This window comes from the organism of the source record quoted next, unplaced genomic scaffold, assembly GCF_019419815.1.
Source record: "Pyrus x bretschneideri cultivar Hongxiangsu unplaced genomic scaffold, Pyrus_bretschneideri_v1 Contig8, whole genome shotgun sequence".
NCBI lineage: Eukaryota > Viridiplantae > Streptophyta > Magnoliopsida > Rosales > Rosaceae > Pyrus > Pyrus x bretschneideri.
Genome location: NW_025999820.1, coordinates 9,426,667 through 9,448,947, shown reverse-complemented (window position 1 = coordinate 9,448,947; position 22,281 = coordinate 9,426,667). Strand labels below are relative to the sequence as shown.

The following is a 22,281-nucleotide window of genomic DNA, read 5'->3' as shown; positions in this document are numbered from 1 at the left end:
TAAGACTTCTCACTTGCAAGTGAAGAGAAATACTACTAAATTACTAAATCTTAGTACTAAATGGCATGTTTGTACTTTTCCTTAGAATGCTAATAAACCCGCTACAATTTCACCACAAAATCACCTTTAAAGTCGGCCACAAATGGAATCAAATACTTTATAGGTTATACTGATTTTTTTGGTTAAATATTCTCTTTATCTTATTATTTTCACAAAGTCGTAATTAAAAAGATTAATGATTTTCCTCTAATAGTTTCTCTTTTGTTGTTAAAAGATTCAAGATTAATGATTTTCCTCTAATATTTCATCTTCACTTGTAAGTCCTCTAATAATTCATCTTTATTTGTAAGTGAGAGGTCTTAGGTTTGGTTTTCATAAAAAACAGATTTGAACCATATTATTGCTAGCTCATTATGAGGCTTAGCCACTCCTATGTTCCTTAGTATTATTTGTTCAAAAGAAAAAAAAAAATTAAGAGGAAAAACCTCACAATTAAATCTCAAGAGCAAGTGTTACTCGATCCTCGTTTGAGAATGCTTGCGTAAGCACTCATGTTCCTAAGCATTTTAGCAAAAGTACTTTCGATGTAAGCACATTTTATTAAAAATCACAATATATTATACAAAAAAAAAATTTATCTAAATTTCTATAACAAAATATATTATGAATTGAAATAAAAATTAGGATTAAATATAATTAATAGATTAAAATTGGGAAGAAAAGGAGAAATAAAATATCAAAATATGATTAGTATACGAGGTGATTGAATGTATGACAACATGTACGTTGAGTTAAGAGACTAAAATTATTTTAAATCTTACACAAGATTTTAGTCGAAAATTGTTTTTTTCTTTAAAGGCTAAAATGAAAGTTTCTACAATATTAATTTGGAGAATTTCTAAACTGTCGGTTTAGCAAAACGTTATTATAAGGCTATCTTCAACAGAAAGGGTTAAATATAGCTTCGTTCAAAATTATAGTCATGCAAGAAATTAATTTTAAATTAATAGTATTAGGCTATACTCATATATAATTTCCAACTGAAGGGCTAAATATAGCCTTCTCTAGTTTTAATTTAAACTTGTAAGTGAGAGGTCTTCGAACCATATTACTATGACTATCCTACTCCCCCACTCCTTTGTGTAGATAATATAGTATGTATTAAAAAAAAGTTTATACTTTAAATTTATTGGTTAATTTAAATAGGCTACCGTTAGATATTTTCAATCCTAATCATTAAATTCAAACCAATTATTGCAGTAGAAGAGTTTGGCCTTGAAAAAAGACTAAGAAGGAGACTACACTTGGCTAGCCTGATGCCATTTTGGCTAAATAATGGTCTAATGAGTTCCAAATAATTGTAACTCAGTCATTCACTGAAGATATATTTTTAGACAAATCAGACCATCTTTTGGCTTTTGGACCTTTAACCCTCCCCATTGAATATTGCCTAAAAAAATTTAATTAGCGACCTGTAACAATGAACAATCAAAAAATTAAAATGCACGCGACTTATCCGGTAAGAACAAAGCAAAACTAATTCTAATCTCTTTCACTAAACAGCACAATATATCCCAAAGTCATACGCAACACATTTAGGTAACGGTGTCGTCCCTAACATAATACATACAATTTACTGCGACAATTTACCACACGTACGGAAATGCAAAGATTTGATAGTAGAACATGGACAAGTTATCAAACAGAAAAGCCGTCTATGAAAAAGGCTGCACCAACATATCAAGAAAATAGGAGGACAAACGCAAGACAGTAGAATAAGAAGTTAATGCCTAACTTTAATGCGTGCAGAGTTGGGGAAAGGAAATATAACTTGACAAATATCTCCATGCTGCTCGTGATCGTCTAAATCCACTGACTCGAGTCACACGAGTTGCCACGATTTTCATCTCATCCCATGAATAAGGTACAAGCTTTTGTATTCCCTTGATGAGAATATAAAGATTATCAAAATAATTAGTTCGTGCTCCAAGAACAACAGATAGAGCCAATTCAAATAACGTTTCCCCTTGAAAATGTAGAGGACTTTCAAAACGAAATTCATTTTCTGATAGATGTTCAGTGGCTGTAAGATGGTCAAGGGGTATAGCTGGGCCACTTTTGAACTTCAGTGTCTGGCAGAATAACTTGCAATTCAGCGCGCTGAAAAGATTCCTGCAATTAAATAAAGTATAGATAACTAATTACTAACAGTTGTGATCCGAATGCTATCTCAAGTATTAACAAAATGAATTTTCATTTCAAGAAAAATTAAGAAGAAGAGAGAGCAACCTCGTTCAACCAATTTTTTTTCAACTTTGCCACTTCATCTCCACTTAGTTTAATGCAATTAGTCAACTCCAGACGCTCAAGCATCGGGGGCAATTTTGGAATTTTCTCCAATGATGCGCAATCATCCAGATATAAGTCACATAGGCTTGGTGGAAGAACTTGTGGAATTTTTCGAAGCCTCCTGCAACCACTCAATCTAAGTTTCACTAAGTTGACAAATTTGTTAATGCAATCCGGAAGACTAACAAAATTGTTTCTCGACAGATCAAGGCTTGCTAATGCGAACCAGCAACCAAGAGGCACAAGGAAATCACTTTTTGATAAATTGCATCCTCCCAAATCAAGATCAAATAGGTTGGGAAGGGCTAATGTGATAGAGTTGCAAGATGAAACTTCATCAAACTGCACCTCATGATTCCCAAATGTCACGAGTTTTGGGCACTTACCGAAATGAGCTTGAATCAGATCTTGCAACCCATATATATGATGTAATGATGTACCTGTAAGGTTCTCACATTCATTTGCTTTCAATCTTTGAAGCCCAGTAAGATATGCAATTGATGAAGGTAATTCTCTTATGCCACTTTGTCGTATATCCAAATCCGTTAGAGATTCCATCTTGCCCTCTTCTATTTCTGGGAAACTCTCGAGCCTTGTGCAACCTTTTAGATAAAGGCATTCAAGGGATCTCAATCCAAGTCTTGTTACAAACCTCTTCAGCTTAGAGCACCCATTAAGATTCAAGTAAACAAGTTTATCAAGGTATCCAATAGAATCATCCACGTCAACCAAACTTTTACAATCACTTAGAACCAAGTGCTTTAGATTTGGGCTTCCAGATAAGTCGGGAATTTTTTGTAAGAATTCGCAGCCTCTGAAATTCATAGATGTAAACTCTGCCGAATTCTGTGAAACCAAAATCAAAACAAAACAATCACACGCTTTAAAAAGAACATAATGAAACACTTGAATAGTTTTTTTTTTTTTTTGGAAATAAAAAATATGTGTAGATAAATAATGGTTCAAATAATTTAAAGTATGTACCTTAAACCCCTTCAATTGTCTCATGCCCTTGTGTGACATATCCAAACTAACTTGTTGCACGACATCATCCCAGGCATCATAACTTTTTTGAAGTACTCTTTGAATATCTCTGAAAGGTTCTCCTTTATAAGAATCGTAACTATCCAAAGTAGTTTGCAAACGATCTATACTTTTCTTACGCTGATGAGAACCTTTCACATATGTGCCATCAGGTACTCGAACTAAGATATCATTAACAATGTCGTTGATAATTGTAGTTTCGTAGCTAGCAGTTCAAAACAAATAACACATTTAATCAGTGAACGATCTTTTTTGCTGTATTTCAGAGATGTAAAAACAAACAGAGGGAAATATTACAAACATAGAGATATATTATACGATATTAACAAAAAGTGTACTTGAAATTTTTTCTCTGTTTCTTATCCAAAATGCACTAGTACTTACTAATAAAGTCCAGTATGTGTCACTTGCTAAAGATATAAAGAGTAAAAATGAAACACAAAACTACATTGATGACATTATTGTTGGAAATTAACTACATAAATACGCGGTAAGCGGAAGAAATGTACGTACTCTCCCTCCTTGACAGGAAATCCTGACAAATTTGCTACTTCTGTAAGAGCACTCTTCCACACAGGCACCTTCTCGTTGTTGTTGCCGGATTTGCTCACAAGTTCTGTAAACGCTTTACCGAAACTACTCTCTTGCTTTCGCACATGGGACGGTTCCACCTTGTAAAAGACTGGCAAAACTATTTGTTGCTTTGAATCTTTACATTGAAGAATCCTAACGAGCTCTTCCAAGCACCACGATGAAGATGCATAGGTTTGAGAGAATATGACAAGAGAAATTCTTGATTCTTCAATTGCTTTGAGGAGTGCTGGTGCTATTTCTTCTCCTCTTCTAAGTTCACGATCAATGAAGGTCTTGATTCTCTTATTAACCAAAGCATTGTATAAATGATCTGTAAAATTAGTGCGTGTATCTTCTCCTCTAAAACTCAAAAACACATCATATTTCCATGAAGGAGGGAAGGAAGAAGAAGCGACCAGTTGATTGGCCATAGAAGAATTAAAGCATGGTAACCTAAAGAAAAGAGCCTCTCAAAGAATTGGAATGTGCAATATGGTATGACAATGGACTCTTGTTATATCAATCCCCATGCTTTTCTTCCTACCTACTACCTTCCAATGTGAATGTGGTCAAGTTGAAGGAGAGGAACTTTCCCCGACAACTTCATTTTCGCTTATTGAGTATTTTAATTGCTGGCCTACGGCATGCGATGCAACAACATATATATATATATATATATATATATATATATATATATATATATTACACAATGAAAGCGCCGTTGCTTCTCTGTCTTATATTAAAGTTAGTCTTCACTTCACATAGGTAACACTAATAAAAAAAAAAACCTCGCATGTGCGTCCGTAAACAAAATATATAATAAAAAAATTTAAGAATGAAGTTTCCCAAGGCCTAGTTGTTTGCGATCTAAAAATTAGGGCATTTACTATAATACTTCGACGTATGAGATGCATCAGTATTTGAGACGTTAGATTGAAACTGTCAAGATCTAGCCATACGAATCTAACAATTCAAATGTTTCATGCATTTTATACACAAGTGTATTGTAGAATTTTTGCTATTTTTTTTAGACAAACGATAGTGTTACGGGGTTGATTTTTTTTTACTAAATTAGAATTGTGTCCTCACCCTTAGGTTTTGTATCTTTACTTATACTAATCATGATGTGTTTACTTACCTTACAATTAATACAAACCTATGAGGATTTGATTGTCAAATCATAATCGGATTTTACTTTAAGTTTATACAATCACATTCCTAATTAGTAATTTTGTTCACAACAATCGCCTTTGAGCATGTACAACTTAAGAAGTAGTCGCATCGGGTTTTTCTTGATTAGGGAATGGAGTTGTGTCGTCAGTTCTCGGTAGATATAATAATTGCTAAATCGAGTCTCATAGTAAATTTCTCTCGTACCGTCGAGGTTCTCCAAAAAAAAAAAAAAAAAAAAAGAGTCTCATTGTAAGGGGCGCCTATGAAAAAGAAAATCTCACAAAAACCTTGCTACGGTAATCCATTGGACTGAAGGAGAAAAAAGTGAGTTAATGCAGGATGTTGATGTTTCACATTTTCAGGAGGATCAATAAAGCTCACAAAGGTATGACTAACCCAAGTGTCTCATCAAAACATCATCAGGTTACCAAAAGCCCAATAAAAAAATTGCTCCTAATCGTAGGAAAAATGGTACATTAAAGTCATTAGAATATACTTTAGAATACTCCCTCTGAGTTCGTAAAACTCCCTTGATTTGCCATAGGAGAATTAAAGCCAGATAAGCTAAAGGAAAGAGTCACTCACAGAAGTGGAATATGCAGTATTGTATGGACAATGGCTCTATATTGTTATATCAATCCTCATGCTTTTCTTCCTACCATGTAATGTAGTCAAGTTATAGAAGAGGAACTTTTGTGGTAGCTTAATTTCAAAAGTGATTTCTGCCAAGCATTTTCCTACTTATCACCTTTCATTGTGGCAACTTCATTTCAAAAAAATGAATTTGCAGAATGTGATTTAAGAAGATAGTTTCTTTCGCATTACATTTCAAGTATTTTCCTTGTTCTTAAAATAGTATCCATTCAGTCAATAATAGCTTAACCTTAATTTCCACTCGTTAACTTTTTTAATTGTTGGCTTACGGCATCCGATGGATCAGCATGGATGTGGACTCACCAACTTATTCGTTCTTTTAATCAGATAACTACACATCATTGCTTCTGTCTTATATTATAGTTTGTAATAATAATAATAAACCATTGACCAAAAAAAAAAAAACTCGCATGCTCCCCATAAAACTAATGTATGAGATATATTTAGAGATGGCAATTTAACCCATTAAACTTGATAACCATGATTAATCCTTTCTTAACGTCTTATTGTTCTTCAGGTTCCATTTTTATTAAAAGTTTGTAAAATAAGAACATTATGCTGAAATTCATAAAGAAGAAATGCACTATTTATTTTTACTTCAAAGTTTATATGTTGAATTAACTCATTAAAAACACAAAAATAAAGATTTATGCACCCATCGAACTGTGAATGACTACTCCCAATAATAACTTAATAATTTAGTATTTTCCTTGGTTCATAAAATTTAGTATTCTTTCAGCCAATAATAACTTAACCTTAATTTCCACTTGTTGACTTTTTTTAATTGCTTACTGCTCCGATGCAACAACATAAATATATTAACCATATGAAAGCGTCGTTGCTTCTCTGTCGTATATTACAGTCTTCCGTTCACATGCGCCTCCGTAAACAAAGTATATAATCTAGTTGTCTGCGATCTAAAAATTAGGGGTTTTTACTTTTTATTATAATACTTATTTGAAAAGTTAAACTGAAACTGTGAAGATACAAATCTAACAATTCAAATGTTTCATGCATCACATAAACAAGTGTGTTGTAGAATTTTAGCTAAATTTTTTTTTGACCAATGATAGCATTTGTGGGTTAAACTTTTTCACTAAATTAAAATTTGTGTCCTCATTCTTTGTCCTTGTATCTTTATTTATAGTAATCATAATGAGTTTTCTTGCCTTGCAAGTAATACAAATCTATGAGAATTTGATCGTCATATAATTGGATTCTACTTCAAGTTTATACAATCACATTCCTAATTAATAATTATGTTCACAGCACTCGCCCTTTAGTGTATACAACTTAACAAGTAGCGACATCATGTCTTTCATGATTATAGGATGGTAGTTGTTCTCGTCAATTCTTGGCAGATATAATAATTGCTAACACAAGTTTCATAGTAGGGGCGTATATATGAATATCTCACAAAAACCTTGCTACAATAATCCAGTAGACTTAAGGAGAAAAAGTGAGTTAATGTAGGATGTCGATGATTCACATATTCATAAGGATCTTTAAAGCTCACAAAGGTATGACTAGCCCATGTGTCTCATCAAAACCTCATTAGGTTACCAAAAACCTAATGGAAAAAAAGTGCTCATAATCGTAGAAAAAAGAGAGTTTTTATCATTAATAACCAAAATTTAGCCTTTAAATTCATAAATATCAGTTTTTCTAAAGAATTTCAAATGTATCCAAAATTCTACTTAAATATATCTAATTAGGCTCAAAGTTAAAACCTAATTACAACTAAAACTAAAAGCCAACCGTCTTTTAAATTTTATTCATCGTTGTTCATGAGGAGGGGAGTGGCACGCGGGGATGTTGCATGCTTGGTCGAACAAGCCGAACACCATGAACGTATGTCAACTGCACCATTGTGAAACCAGAACACATTATAAGTATAAAAATTGTAGTAGAAATTGATTTATTAGAATTTATAGGGAGCAATCAAACAACAATTAGATTGATGCAAAAGTGTGTGTTCCCCAAATTAATATTATGTATGCATAATACTGTAGAATCGTATAATAGAGATTTCCATCCAAAAGAAGACATGAAATTTTCAGGTCTATGAAATATGCGGAGGTTGCAGGTCTATGAAATTTTCAGAGAATATCAATTGATTATTATGCAAGAATATATAGTTGTAGGTGTTGTCAATTAATAAATGAATTAGACAAGTTGATTGCTCGATCTCTTTTAGTTCTTTCTACTTATTGGATTGAGATATATGGAAATAATCAAAACCCTAAAAATGAAAATGAACATGAAAAAAAAAAAAAATGAAAGAATAGAAAAAACCACATCTGCATAACTGGGTATGGAGAGAAAAATTCTAGGAGCTCATACAAGATGAGGGCATTTAAGTTTTTTGAAGTTCATTTTTGGCTATATATGATATTTTTTATAAAAATTGATATTTTTGAAATTAAGGGCCAAATTTTAGCTAGATTTGATAAATACTCAAAAAGAGAGTACATTATGGTCATGAGAGTATACTTCAATATGCTCTCCCTGAGTTCGAAAAAATCCCTGATTGGCCATAGGAGAATTAAAGCCAAATAAGCTAAAGAAAAGAGCCACTCAAAGAATTGGAATATGCAGTATGGTATGGACAATGGCTCTCTATTGTTATATCAATCCTCATGCTTTTCTTCCTACCTACTACGTGCCTTTCAATGTGAATGTGATCAAATTGAAGGAGTATAATTTTCGCGCAACTTCATTTCAAAAGTATTTTACAAAATGTGGTTCAAGAATTCTCTCTGTAGCATTACATTTCAAGTATTTTTCTTATTCATAAAATAGTATCCTTTCAGCCAATAATAGCTTAACCTTATCTCCACTCGTTGAGTTTTTTAATTGTTGGCTTACCGCATCCGATGGAACAGCATGGATGTGGACTCGCCAACCTAATTGTTTTTTTAATCAGATAACAGCACATCATTGCTTCTGTCTTATGTTATAGTTAGTAATAATAATAATAATAAACCATTGACTGAAAAAAAAAAAAAAAAAAACTCGTATGCTCCTAATTAATAAAAATGAAGTTCCCAAAAAACTGATGACCTTTACTAACGTCTTACTGTTCTTCGAGTTCCAGTTTTTACTAAAAGTTTGTAAAATAAGAACATTATGCAGAAATTTATAAAAAAAAAAGGGAAGTGTTATTGGCACTCCAAAATTCTCATTCTACACTCCTCACAAGTGTATTTTTTTTTCCTAATTTAGAAAGTTTGGAGTGTAGAATGAAATTTTTAGAGTGCTAATAACAATTCCCAAATAAATTCACTATTTATTTTCAGTTCATAGTTTATATGTTGAATTAACTCATTAGAAATACAAAAATAAAGATTTATGCACATATCAAACAGTGAATGACTACCCCAATTCCCATAAGAATGATCCAGGTATTTTCCATGGTTCATAAAATTTAGTATTCTTTCAGCCAATAATAACTTAACCTTAATTTCCGCTTGTTGACTTTTTAAAATTGCTGGCTTACGGCTCCGATGCAACAACATAAATATATTACCCATATGAAAGCGTCGTTGCTTTTCTGTCGTATATTACAGAGTCGTCGGTTCACATGCGCGTCCGTAAACAAAATATATAAAAATTAAGGATGAAGTTTCCCAAAACCTAGTTGTTTGCGATCTAAATATTAGGGTTTTTATTATATAATACTTTTATGTACGAGATGCATTGATATTTGAAAGGTTAGACTGAAACTGTCAACATACAGCCATACAAAGCTAACAATTCAAATGGTTCACGCATTTCATTCACGAGTGTATTGTAGAATTTTTGTTTTTTTTTTTGACAAATGATAGAGTTAGTGGATAAATTTTTTTCACTAAATTAGAATCGTGTCCTCACCCTTTGACCTTGTATCTTTACTTATACTAATCATGATGAATTTTCTTGCCTTACAAGCAATACAAAATGAGGAGATTTTATTATGATGTAGTTAATATTCAAATAAGTCTATATATACACAATATTTGCCGAGTTTTCTTTACTTAGATACTTAATATTCAAATAAGTCTATATATGTATTTAATGTTTGCGGACTTGGGTTTTAGTGTGTAAACAAGTTTATTGAGTTGGAAGAATACGGTGGATTGGAGGCATTTGATTGCTGATGTTCAGTGATAGGAAATTTTATTGTCTGAAATTTGCCAAAAACTTGAAATCGGTTGCTTGGGTTTTGCTTAAAGGTTTGGCTTTTGTATGAAACAAGGAACTTTGTAAAATGCGAATTTCCGGGTGATCAGTTGGGCATTGGGCTGTCACCAGTGAAATGAGAATTTACGGCAACGTCGATGCCGAGATGGATATAATCAGAGGTTGTTGTCGAGTTGGGATGTTTGGCATTCTCTTTTCGTTGTTGGGAGGTGGGGTGAGCTTCAGAAAAATCAAGATAAAATTGGAATTTTGTAGGATTTTTAATGTGGAGTGGTTTCATAAATTTGTGGGCTGTGAATAATAATATAATAATATGACTCAAACCTATCGAGGGATTGAAGCACAAACCTTCCATGTTCTTCTCTGCTGCTGCTAATCCTTTATATTCTCTTCAAGATTTACCATCCACATGAAGCTTTTTGCATTCAAATGTAGTATATCATCTAGTTTGGGCAACTTCACCACAATTGTTAAGGTCAGCAGGAGATGACGCTGGCACGGCCATCAAATTTGGAGGAACCGGGCTGGGCCCGTTTTAAAATGCAATGGGTCCAGACCGGGCCGGATATAAGAATTTTTAAAATTGGAATCGGACCTAACCCGGCTTGTTTGAAATGGGCTTGTTCGGAGCGGGTACACAAGTCCATTTACATTTTTTTTGTTAGAACATGTGAATATTTTCAGTTTTCTAGGTTTTAGGTTGATTACCACCACCAAATCAAGTCAATCAAAGAAAACATATATGAAAATTTACTAATTATTATGAACAATATGCCAACAAAATCAAAGAAACAGCACCCCAAAACCAATTTAAAGAAAGAATCTAAACAAAATAGGCAACTCATTCAAATGAAAAGGATTGAGAGGAAATCGCAGAGAGTGAAAATATTTTAAACAAAAATTAGGATACTGGTTCAAAACCATCCATCAAAATTTAATAAACACAGACAAAAAAACCTAGAAAACCCAAAATCCCTATCCATCTCATAAACCCAAAAAACTCAGAATCTACAAACAAAGAAAAAAATCAAAGAAAGAAGACCACTACTAATATACTTATAATATGATAAAAAACCAATCAATTGCTATAGCTTGATGCCAGATCATGTCCACAGGGTCAAGATTGCCCCTCATGGTAAGACTTTGGGATCCAGCTTGTCCACATGGATGCCTCGCGTGCCAAGGAGATTACCGACACGTGGCACCGTTTCTGGTTTCTGTTCCGAACGCACATGCTCTCCCACCACGTACTCTCCGCTTCAGGATGACTCGTCTCGATCCACCCGTTGTACCTTAGGACAAGACATTATCGAGGCTTGGTTTTGGGGATTATGGGCAATCTACACCGGCTAGGTCTCTAGCTACAAGGAGACCCAAAATCCAGCAAAACCAAAGCAAAAGAGGAAGGAGACGATGGTGGTGATGCTGGTCACTATTAAGGGTAGTAATGTAAAATGATGCTGAGTAGTGTTGTTAAAGTTTGTTATACCTTACTTAGTCAATAAGACATCTAGTTATTCTATTTGTAAATGATGGTATATATACCAAAGTGTAACATTATTCAATCGATACTATTCACAATTTCATTTCTCTCTCTATCTTTCTTATTGAATCTCTCTCTAGATTTTAACATGGTATCTATTGCTGGTGTCTAACGACCTCCGACGATCCTTCGTCTCTCTGCGTTCTTTGTGTCTTCTCTTCTTGCAACCCTAAGCTACCAACAATGGCGGTACCTCATTCGCATTCCTCTGATTCTACATCGCAGTCATCTCTTGCAAATTCTTTAGTCCTAAATTCGTGCCCTAATTCGTTCAGTTCTTCAATCATAATCCAGAACATTGGCTCGCTGGTTCCAATCAAATTGACGACTACAAATCGGATCACCTGGAGTGCTTTGTTTGCATCGATATTTCGCTGGTATAATCTCACTGGAATAATTGATTCCATGGTGGCGCCGCCTAAGTATCTCATTGATTCTTTAGGAAATCGCATTTCGACTGTGAATCCTCAGTAGGTGACGTGGTTCGAGAACGATCAAAACATTTTGATCTGGATCAATTCGACACTCTCGGACTCTTTGGTCCCCTACACTGTTGGTGTTACCTCTGCTTATGATCTATGGGCAAAATTGGAGTCTCACCTTGTGACGGCATCTCAATCACACATTCATGAACTTCGTTCTCGCGACTATCACCGGTAAGTTGCGTCGGATCAACATCGGGATTAGAATCAACTGCAAAAGAAACTAATTCAACACCTATTTGGTCTGATCGCACCGTAGATCAAGTTGTAACTGAAGTAGACCAAGAAAAGAGTGGAATGATGACCTTCGAACAATTACTAAAGGCAATTCCATTGCGGTTGCTTATCTTCAACAAATTGAAGAAATCGTTGATGCTCTTGCGAATGCTGGTGCTTCGGTTGATGATTTGGAGCTCATCTCTGTCACTCTTCATGGATTACTGCTTGAATATGATGCTTTTGTTGATACTATTCAGTTTCATCTTGGTTCAACCACCATTGATGAGTTATATGGCTTGTTGTTCAGCAAGGAGATTCAATTGGCAAATCACAATAAGGTTTCTCCATTAGCTCCATTTTAAGCTTATAATTCATCCGCCAACATTCTTCCTACACCACTCGATGACTCCAATTCTCAGGCGTATTATGTTCAACAAAGTTCAAATTTCAACTCCTCACAAGGCTGTGGCATGGATTGGAATTTCTCTAACCCTAGAAATTTTCAGAATCGCCCCAATAATTCTCGATCCCACTCTCGCCAAAATTTCTCTTGCCAAGGTCATCAGAAGAATAATCGTGGCTCCATATCCAATTTTAATAATTTCAAAAAAAGAATTCATGTTAAATCTGCCCTCAATTTGATCATGAGACAATTGATTGTCTGCATCGTATGAATCCTGGCTATAGTAACAAGCATTCACAGACAGCACTTCATGCTAACACTTCTTCCACTGTTCCAACATGGCTTCTTGATACTGGCGCCAACTCTCATATGACAAATTCTTACACAAATCTTCAAAGTCCTGAATTCTACAATGGTCTTGAGTAAGTCTATATTGGCGACGGCAAATGTTTGCCTATCACTCACTCTGGTTCTTCTAGTTTTCATACATTTACTCATACATTTGATTTGAACAATGTGCTGCATGTTCCTGATTTGAAACAAGATTTGATTTCTGCAAATCGATTTATCATTGATAACTGGTGCTCCATTCATGTATATCCCTTTCACTTCATTGTGAAAGATCTCACTTCGGGGAAGAAGCTTTTTAAAGGCCCTGTCAAAGTTGGATTCTATCCATTTCTTGCACCTTCTGTTGTTGGAAATCATCTTGCTTATGTGACCAGTACTAAAGCTTCTTAGGGTATCTGGCATCAATGTTTAGGCCATCCCTCTTTCAAAATTTTAAATAAACTAGCTTCACAGTCTAGTATCTTTCTTTCAGAAAGGATAAATAAATTTGTGTGCTCCAGTTGTGCTTTGGGTAAATGTTCTTGAAAATCATTTACCTCTGTTCCTTGTAACATAAGCAAACCTCTTGAGCTATTGGACACTGATGTATGGGGTCCTGCACCCATTTCTTCTGTTAATGGATATTGGTATTATCTTCTCTTGGTTGATGATTTTACCAAGTATTCTTGGTTTTTTCCATTGAAGTACAAATATGAAGTTTTCAGTACATTTGTTTATTTCAAATCTGTGGTTGAAAACATGTTGGGATTCAAGGTTATTACTGTGAGATCTGACTCTGGTGAAGAATTTGTCAATCATAAATTCTCTCATTTCTTTCAAACACATGGGATTTCTCACCAACTCAGCTACCCCCATACTCCAAAACAAAATGGTTGTGCTAAAAGAAATAACATGCACTTAGTTGAAACTGCTCGAACTATTCTTGCAGCATCTTAAGTTCCTCACACATATTGGGTTGAAGCATTTTCAGCAGCTCTTTATCTCATCAATCGAATGCCCACTGGTGTCAAACCTTCTCTTTGGGAACTATTATTTCATAAACCACCAGATTACACAACTCTCAAGGTCTTTGGTTGTAGGTGCTTTCCTTCGTTAAAACCTTACACATCCTCTAAACTTGATCCTAAAAGCAAACCTTGTGTGTTTTTGGGATATAGCCTCAATCACAAAGGCTATAGGTGTTTGGATACTCACACTGGGAAACTTTATATTTCCAGACATGTCATCTTTGATGAACACACATTTCCATTTCATCATAACCAATCTACTGTGAGTCATCTTCCTCCAGTTCAACCTATTTCCAATTCATCTTCCATCCTAACCTCATTAACCTTTACTCATTCCTTTAATCTTCCTTTATCATCTGCTTTATTAAACATTGCATCTATATCACCCTCACATTCCAATCCCTTACCTACTTCACCTACTCATTCACCCTTAGATTCCAATCCCTTACCTATCTCATCACCTCTCGACCCTTTTCCCACTATCACTAATATTCATCCTATGGTCACCAGGTCTAAGTCTGGTATTTTCAAACCCAAGGCTTTCTTAGCAACCAAACATCGTCTCCCATCTCATCTATCTTTTGATTACACACATTCCACATATCTTCAAGCATCTAAACACTTGCACTGGAGGCAAGCTATGCATAAAGAGTTCAATGCCCTGCTTCAAACTGGTACATGGTCTTTGGTACCTCATAATTCCTCTCAAAACTTGGTGGGGGTGTAAATGAGTTTTTCGTATTAAAAAAAAACTTGACGGCTCAGTTGACAGATACAAAGCCCGCCTTGTTGCTAAAGGATTTCATCAGCAACAATGTCTGGATTACAATGAAACATTCAGTCCGGTTGCAAAACCAGTCACCATTTGACTTCTCTTAACTTTAGCAGCTAAATTTGATTGGTTTCTCAATCAGTTAGATGTTAGTAATGCATTTCTGCATGGCAATCTCACTGAGTCTGTGTTCATGGTTCAACCTCCCGGTTTTGAAGATCCTGCTCAACCATATCATGTTTGTAAATTGCATAAGTCTTTGTATGGCCTCAAACAGGCTCCCAGAGCTTGGTATGCCAAGTTAACAGCTACATTACACTCTATTGGATTCTTTGGTTCACAAAATGATCATTTTTTATTTGTCAAGAAAGATGCTTCGGTGGTGTATGTTGATGATATTCTAGTTACACGACCAGATTATGCAACATGTAAAGCTGCGATTTCTTAACTCTATGAGTTATTTCCTGTCAAGGATTTGGGATCACTTCATTATTTCTTAGGAATTGAGGTCAAGAGGTCTTCCAAGGGAATATTTATTTCTCAAACTAAATACATCCTGGATCTTCTCAAAAAGGCACACATGAATGGTGCCAAACCCTGTGCCACTCCATTGAGCACATCTAAATTGGATCACTCTTCTCCATTATTATCCAATCCAGAAGAATATAGATCTTTAGTTGGAGGGCTTCAATACTTAACCTTGACTCGACCAGATTTGTCTTTTGCAGTAAATCTAGTCTGTTAGTTCATGCAAAGTCCACGAGAATCTCATTTCCAGGCTGTCAAACGCATTTTCAGATATTTGAAGGGTTCTATTTCTCTTGGTCTCTGGTTTCCAAAATGTTCTGCACCTCTCAGTATTCACAGTTTTTCAGATGCAGATTGGGCTGGCTGCACTATAGATCGGCGATTCACATGTGGATTCTTTATTTTTCTGGGTGATTCACTCCTAAGTTGGAGTGCTAAGAAACAACCCACCGTGGCTAGATCATCCACTGAAGCAGAATACCGATCTTTAGCTAACACTGCTGCTGAATTGGCTTGGATTTGCAAATTGTCAGTTAATATTGGTCTTGTTCTTCCCTATCCTCCCAAACTTTGGTGTGACAACATATCTGCTATATTTATTGCTAAGAATCTCCTTTTTCATGCTCGAAACAAGCATGTGGAGATTAACTACCACTACATTAGGGAGAAAGTCTTGGCCAATTCTATCACTGTGCACTTTATTTGTACAGAGGATCAAACTGTAGATATTTGTACTAAAGCATTATCCAAGGATTGGTTCCTTCTTCTCCGAGACAAACTTTCTCTTCGGCTACCTCAGCTTAGTTTGAGGGGGGGGGTATTAAGGGTAGTAATGTAAAATGATGTTGAGTAGTGTTGTTAGAGTTTGTTATGAGAAGTTTGTTATACCTTACTTAGTCAATAAGATAGGTAGTTATTCTATATGTAAATGATGGTATATATACCAAAGTGTAACATTATTCAATAAATACAATTCACAATTTAATTTCTCTCTTTCTTTCTCTATCTTTCTTATTGAATCTCTCTCTAGATTCTAACAGTCGCAACTTGCAAGTCGCTAGAAAGAGGGAAACGAAGATGGAGTCAAAGTCGGTGAATTGATGGTGATGTGCAGAGGCATGAATGAATGGGAGAGAGAGATGACAGAGGAGAATAGTGAGTCTGAAATCCAATGGTGAAGATAAATCCAATCCAAAGTTAATAATGGTCCGAATAGGGGCCTTACTACCACAATTTCTGGAATCCGCCCTGCCTCATTTTATGTACATAAAATTTGGACCTGTCTCGTACTCATCCTGAATCGCTTGGACCTGCCCCAATCTGTGGGTCTAGCACTCGTTTGCCCAACCCTAATGGATAGAGAAGGAATGGAGGATTGGGTGTGAGCGAGGGGTCGAGCCCATATTTTTATTCTTTTTGTAATTTTTTTAAATTTATTAATTTTTACTTTATTTAGTATCCACATGGGCCTATATTGACACGTGGTAAAAAGTCTAATAGTAATTGTACAGTTGGAATTATTTAGCCAAGGGCTATGTGTAATTAGTTGTAAATGTTAGGGTTAATTTTGTTAATTGAATTGTATCTATATGTATTGAAATGTGTGTATTGTTCACTAGGTCAATGAAATGAGAAGAAGCATTTTTCACACCTCTGAGTTCTTACAAGTTAAGATTCAATATGGTATTAGCGCTAATTTAACATCAACTTTAAGGGATGTATTTTTCACACCTCTGAGTTTTCATACAAGCATTCAATATGGTATCAAAGCTAAAATGTGTGGCACCCATACATTGTCCACGTGTGTGCCATGTCACTAGTTAACAGTTGATTTAACATCAACCTTAAGGGATGTATGAAAGTGTCCCAAATTAAGACTTCAAGCATCACTTTGGGATGAAGAAAACTTGATGTATCAAATGTTGAAAACCAAAAAACTTCGGGTAGTAAAATAAGATTAACCTAAAAAGATTAATAATTTTTGGTATAGAGTAAGAGTTTTAATCATACATGGCCAAATTTTTGCCCCCAATTTCATAAAATGCCAATTTTTATAAAAGATTTCATACATAACCAAACCACCATTGAATAGACTCAAATACCCTCAAAATTATAAATTTAAACCCCTTCTAGTTCGTGCCTTTAATTTTTTTCTTTTTTATTTCTTTCTTTGTTGCCTATGCTTAGCTTTTTCTCATAGTGAATGAGCAGCAAGTATGCAAAATTTCATAGGCTTACGATGAATTTGGATTCACCTACAATGAAAATTGTTCATAAACTTCATAGTCTGTTGAGGGGTCATGGCTGTTAAGGATCTTATGAAAATACATCGGTTATCACAGCAAATAGGAGTTAAATCTAAAAGAGACCATGTTTCATCTTTACAAGATTTTCATACAGTTCAAAGTGGCGAACACTAGCAGCCTGGCCAAATTCTATGCTTTGACATCTTCGTTTCTTACATTTCTATGGACACAAACCTTGGGCTCTTTAACCTGGAGCGAGGATGAAGTAGTAGTTACCATCTCATTATTGTATTTTTTTTGTTTTTTTTAGTACAACGATATATTTTACATTAAGAAAAAAGTGAAATTTGGCTCAACTACAAAATAAACAATCTAATTTGATATCAAATTTGCATAAATGTTTTTAATCTTTGGTTTTGAACCAAATATCTTTGGTACATATTTTATTAATTTGTCGTTATGCACGTTTTTAATGGATCTCTGGTCAACTCTTCCAAAAAAACAAAAAGCAAAATGGATACATAGTCAACTCATAGCAAATAAAATAAATAAAAGAAAATTTTTGGTAAAAACATCTCCACGTGATGGGCGGTGGACCAAATGTTTATTTTTAGGGGTGTGATATCCACACACCCTATTTTATTTTTCACACACTTTTTTAATTTTCGGTCGTTGGATTAGATGAATTGAAGAAGATCAACGAACATAAACTATCAAGAGGTGTGTGAGAAGTAAAATGAGGTATGTGGATAGCAGATCTCTATTTTTATCTACAAAATCAATTGTGGGCCCAAATTTAAATTATAAACATGAGAAAATGAGCCCCAATCCGAACAGGTCCAATTACTCTCCTCTTCGCAAGTGTTCTTTAACACGGTGGTAAAAAAATGTTGAATTATTGCATGATGGTATGAATTCCAATTTCTTCAACGATTAATTTAACATTTAATTTAATAAAAATTTAGAGTAAATTACACAAAACTACCTCAACTATGGGTCAAACGACACTATCATATCTTATCTTTTAAAAATGACAATGTCATACCTCATTTTACGAATTTATGCCAATGTCAGACATCCGTCAGTTTTTCTGTTAATTTCTTTGTTAAGTGCTGATGTGGCTAGAGAGGTGCCCACTCACTATTCCAATTGGATTAAAGAATAATCAAATATATTTTTAATAATTAAATATTAAAAAATTAAAAATAAAATTATTTTTTTATTAGTAAATTGTGTTATCCACCTCTCTCTATCTCTCTCGCCTTTCTCTCTTCTCTGCATCCCCAAAATCCCGAAGCCCATAAACCCTTCCCACCTGTCCCCCTAACCTTCCTCTACCACCCTCTCTTTCTCTCTCATCTCTCTCGCTTTCGCCTCTCTTTTCTCTCTTTCTGGGCAACCCTTCCCCACCTCCATCGCATCCACCAAACAGCCCATTTTCTCCTCCACTCCCAATCCCATTCCCAAACTCCAATTTCTGTCTTCCTCTCACCATGACTCTTGTCACTGCTTTCCGCCGTCGAAGAAAACCCCCACTTCCCAATCCTCTCCGCCGCCAAAACCACCATCTCCCTCAAACTCCCACCAACCACCGACACCCCCACTCCGACTTCCAAGAAAAAGTCCTCTACCTCGACTCCATCGGCCTCGACTTCTCCCTAATTAACCACCACCCACCCATCCTTTCCTTCCCTCTCTCCCACATCAAACCCACCGTCCATTTCCTCCTCACCTCCATCGGCTTCACCTTCCTGGAATTTTGCCGCTTGATCGGCATGTGCCTCGAAATCCTCTCCTCCCACATCGTTGAAATCGTCCCAATCCTCGTCTTCCTCTTCCCAAAGCCCACGTTAATGGCTCCGATCTCCGCCGTGTCATCAATTGCCGCTCCAGACTCCTTGCTTGTAGCGTCAAAACTTGCCTTCGCCCCACCTTTTACTTCCTACAGAGCATCGGCATTTCCCAAGTCAACAAACACACCTCCCTCATCTCTTATAGCATTGAAGACAAGCTTCTGCCCCGACCTAGAAAAAATCAGCTTTTCCCGCCGCAACACGATGTCAATGTTCCAGCGATTCCCGCAGCTGTTCTGCTACAGAAAAAAAGGGAAGAAATTGAGGTTTGATGGGATTTTGGGGATGCAGGTTGCCCAGAGAAAAGAGAAAAGAGAGAGGCGAGAGAGGGAGAGGTGAGAGAAAAGGTGGTGGAGGAAGGTTGAGGGAGACGGGTGGGAAGAGTTTCTGGGCCTTGGGATTTTGGGGATGCAGAGAAGAGAGAGAGGCGAGAGAGAGAAGAGAGAGGTGAATCCCACAATTTAATATAGAAATATAATTTAATTTTTAATTTTTTAATATTTAAATATTTTTTAATCCAGTTGGATTAGTGAGTGGGCCCCACTTCTAGCCACGTCAGCACTTAATAGAGAAATTAACAGAAAAACTGATGGAGGTCTGACATTGGCACAAATTTGTAAGATGAGGTATGCCATTGTCATTTTTAAAAGATCAGGTATGAAAGTGTCATTAGATCAATAGTTGAGGTAATTTTTTGTCATTTACCAAAAAATCTATCATTTGATCCAAAAATAAATAAATTTACTTTGCTCTTCCATCTACTCCCCGACGAGTTTCCACCGTCCGATTTGTCGACCCATATTCCATGGTCAAAGAGTGGGAGAAAATCAAAGACATAAGTTTCTCTGGTCATTCTAAATTTCATTGTTCACGTAGTGTAGTTGGTAAACTTTATTGCTCACACGTGGACCAGATATGTTAAAGATAATTTTTCAAAAGTGAGACTTTCTATGAATTCTCCGCCACCTAATGTTTTTGGCTCAATTTAAAAAATAAAAAATGTCAAAAAATTCATAAAGAGTCTCATTTGAAAAAAAATCTCCTTAACATTTCTCATTTGAATTTGAATTTAAATGCACTTCTTGAAAAAGGAGGCATGTAAATTCCACTAAAGAGATCCTTTTGAGCTACACTAGGAGACACGTAATTAACCAGCCTCCTTTAAAAATAATAAAAAAAGCGCTCTTTCTAGACTCAAGTGGTTTTTTAGAAAAGGAGAAAGCCGAACAGAAACCTCAAAAACCTGAGTAAAGGTTTTAAACTTTTTTAGATACAAGTATTGCTTAAAATTTATTCGATATGTTCGATATTTTCATGAAAATATCTAAAAAATTAGAAAAAGATATGCATTCCCTAATTAAGATTTCGTTATTTGAAACCATTTGGAATAATTAAAAAAAAAAAAATCTAGAAAACATATGAAACATTCTTACCGGTAATAACCTTCATAAATATTCAGCTCAAATCATGCCCATGTTCTTACCGGTAAGAAGTTGTGTAAATATTCAGCTCAGATATTGAACGTGTTCTTACCTGTAAGAACACGTGTAAATAAAAGATGCATGTCATTACTTGTCTTCACACGCTACCCTTGAATCGTGGCACGTCAAAACATAGTTGTTGGCATGCGATGACATGTCATGGCTTGCATTTTGTTGACGTTTTGCGCTCTTGGCAAGGCTTGTCATGACTTGTATTGACACGGTAACCCTCGCATCGTGGCACCTTAGGACATTGATGTTGGCCACGAGATGACAAGCGTTGCAAATTATCAGCAGAATGCATGTCATGACACGCCATGCATTCTCTCTATAAACCCTAATGCTCCGCTTGGTTTCTCGAAAAATGTAGGAAATTAAAACTAAGAATTTGGAGGGGAGAGAAAGAGAGGCTTACGTACGTGATTGGTGAGTGACGAAGCCAGTTTACCAAAGAGAATTCGAAGGAGAATTTTGAAGGCCAACGACTTCATTTAGGTAAAGCTGAGGAAGGTGAATCGCCGTGCAGTTTGTTTTTTCCTTTCTAGGTAATGTTTGCAACATCGATGTTTTGGTGTGCCACGATGTGAGGGTTAGCGTGTCAAAGTGTTAGAAAAATGCATGTCATGACTTGTCTTGACATGGTAACCCTCGCATTGTGGCACACCTAAATATCGTTGTTAGCCACGACATAACAAGTGTTGTGAATTGTCAGCAGAATGCATGTCATGCCACGCCATGCATTATGTCGATAATTCACGAGGGTTGTTATGGCATGTCATGATGCGAGGGTTAACGTGTCAAGACAAGTCATTATGCGCCGTGCATTTTTCTAACACTTTGCCTATTATTTCGGAATAATTTAAAAAAAAAAATAATATCTAGGAAATATATGAAGAGTTCTTACCGATAATAACCTTCGTAAACTTTTAGCTTAGATAATGAATGTGTATTATTCCATCATGGACTACCATCATGTTGCAACTTGTTGGCTTTTGACTCCATCCAAAAATTACTTGCACTTAATTTTCAACCAAGTGAGTCCATTTCTTCTACCAAAGTTAGCCTTATTATTCCTTTCAGAAATTGTCTGTGTAGGACGTTTGTTCTTTTGTCTTCATTTTCGTTCACTTGAACATATATGATCATTTCTTCACACTTACAGGGATGGCAGAATCAAATTATTTGGCAAAGATAACACCCAAGCTCTACTTGAGTCTGTCAATGCAGTTCCAAGCAAATTTTTACAGGTTTTGTACCAGTATTACGTGTTACTTTCTTCGATTTCCAACAGTTTTGTTTTAGTTTCCATGTTAATGTAATGAAATTTAAAGATTGTTCGTCTTGAAAAGTATAGCAGACGGTTCTTTCGTAAGATGATTTGATAGTCTGATGTAAATGGTGATGTTTATGTTCAGTTTATG

General features: G+C 35.4%; 1 protein-coding gene and 1 pseudogene across 2 annotated transcripts; one reads left to right on the top strand and one right to left on the bottom strand.

The window, feature by feature from the left end:
- Positions 1 to 1,701: 1,701 nt before the first annotated feature.
- Positions 1,702 to 4,577, bottom strand: LOC125473090 (disease resistance protein RUN1-like). 2 transcript variants are annotated; one of them, XR_007255012.1, is made up of 5 exons: positions 3,907 to 4,577; positions 3,334 to 3,598; positions 2,790 to 3,195; positions 2,290 to 2,470; positions 1,702 to 2,172 (listed from the first exon to the last, which is right to left on the bottom strand). XR_007255012.1 is itself a non-coding variant. In XM_048575391.1 (4 exons), the coding sequence occupies exons 1-4, from the start codon at positions 4,395 to 4,397 to the stop codon at positions 2,095 to 2,097; spliced, it is 1,740 nt and encodes a 579-aa protein (XP_048431348.1). In that variant the 5' UTR covers positions 4,398 to 4,574; the 3' UTR covers positions 1,702 to 2,094. The 2 variants fall into 2 exon arrangements, 1 of the variants encoding a protein (XP_048431348.1); XM_048575391.1 differs by having other exon boundaries at positions 2,290 to 3,195; positions 3,907 to 4,574.
- A 14,339-nt stretch (positions 4,578 to 18,916) lies between these two features.
- LOC103951637 lies at positions 18,917 to 19,718 on the top strand (annotated as a pseudogene).
- Positions 19,719 to 22,281: the final 2,563 nt, after the last annotated feature.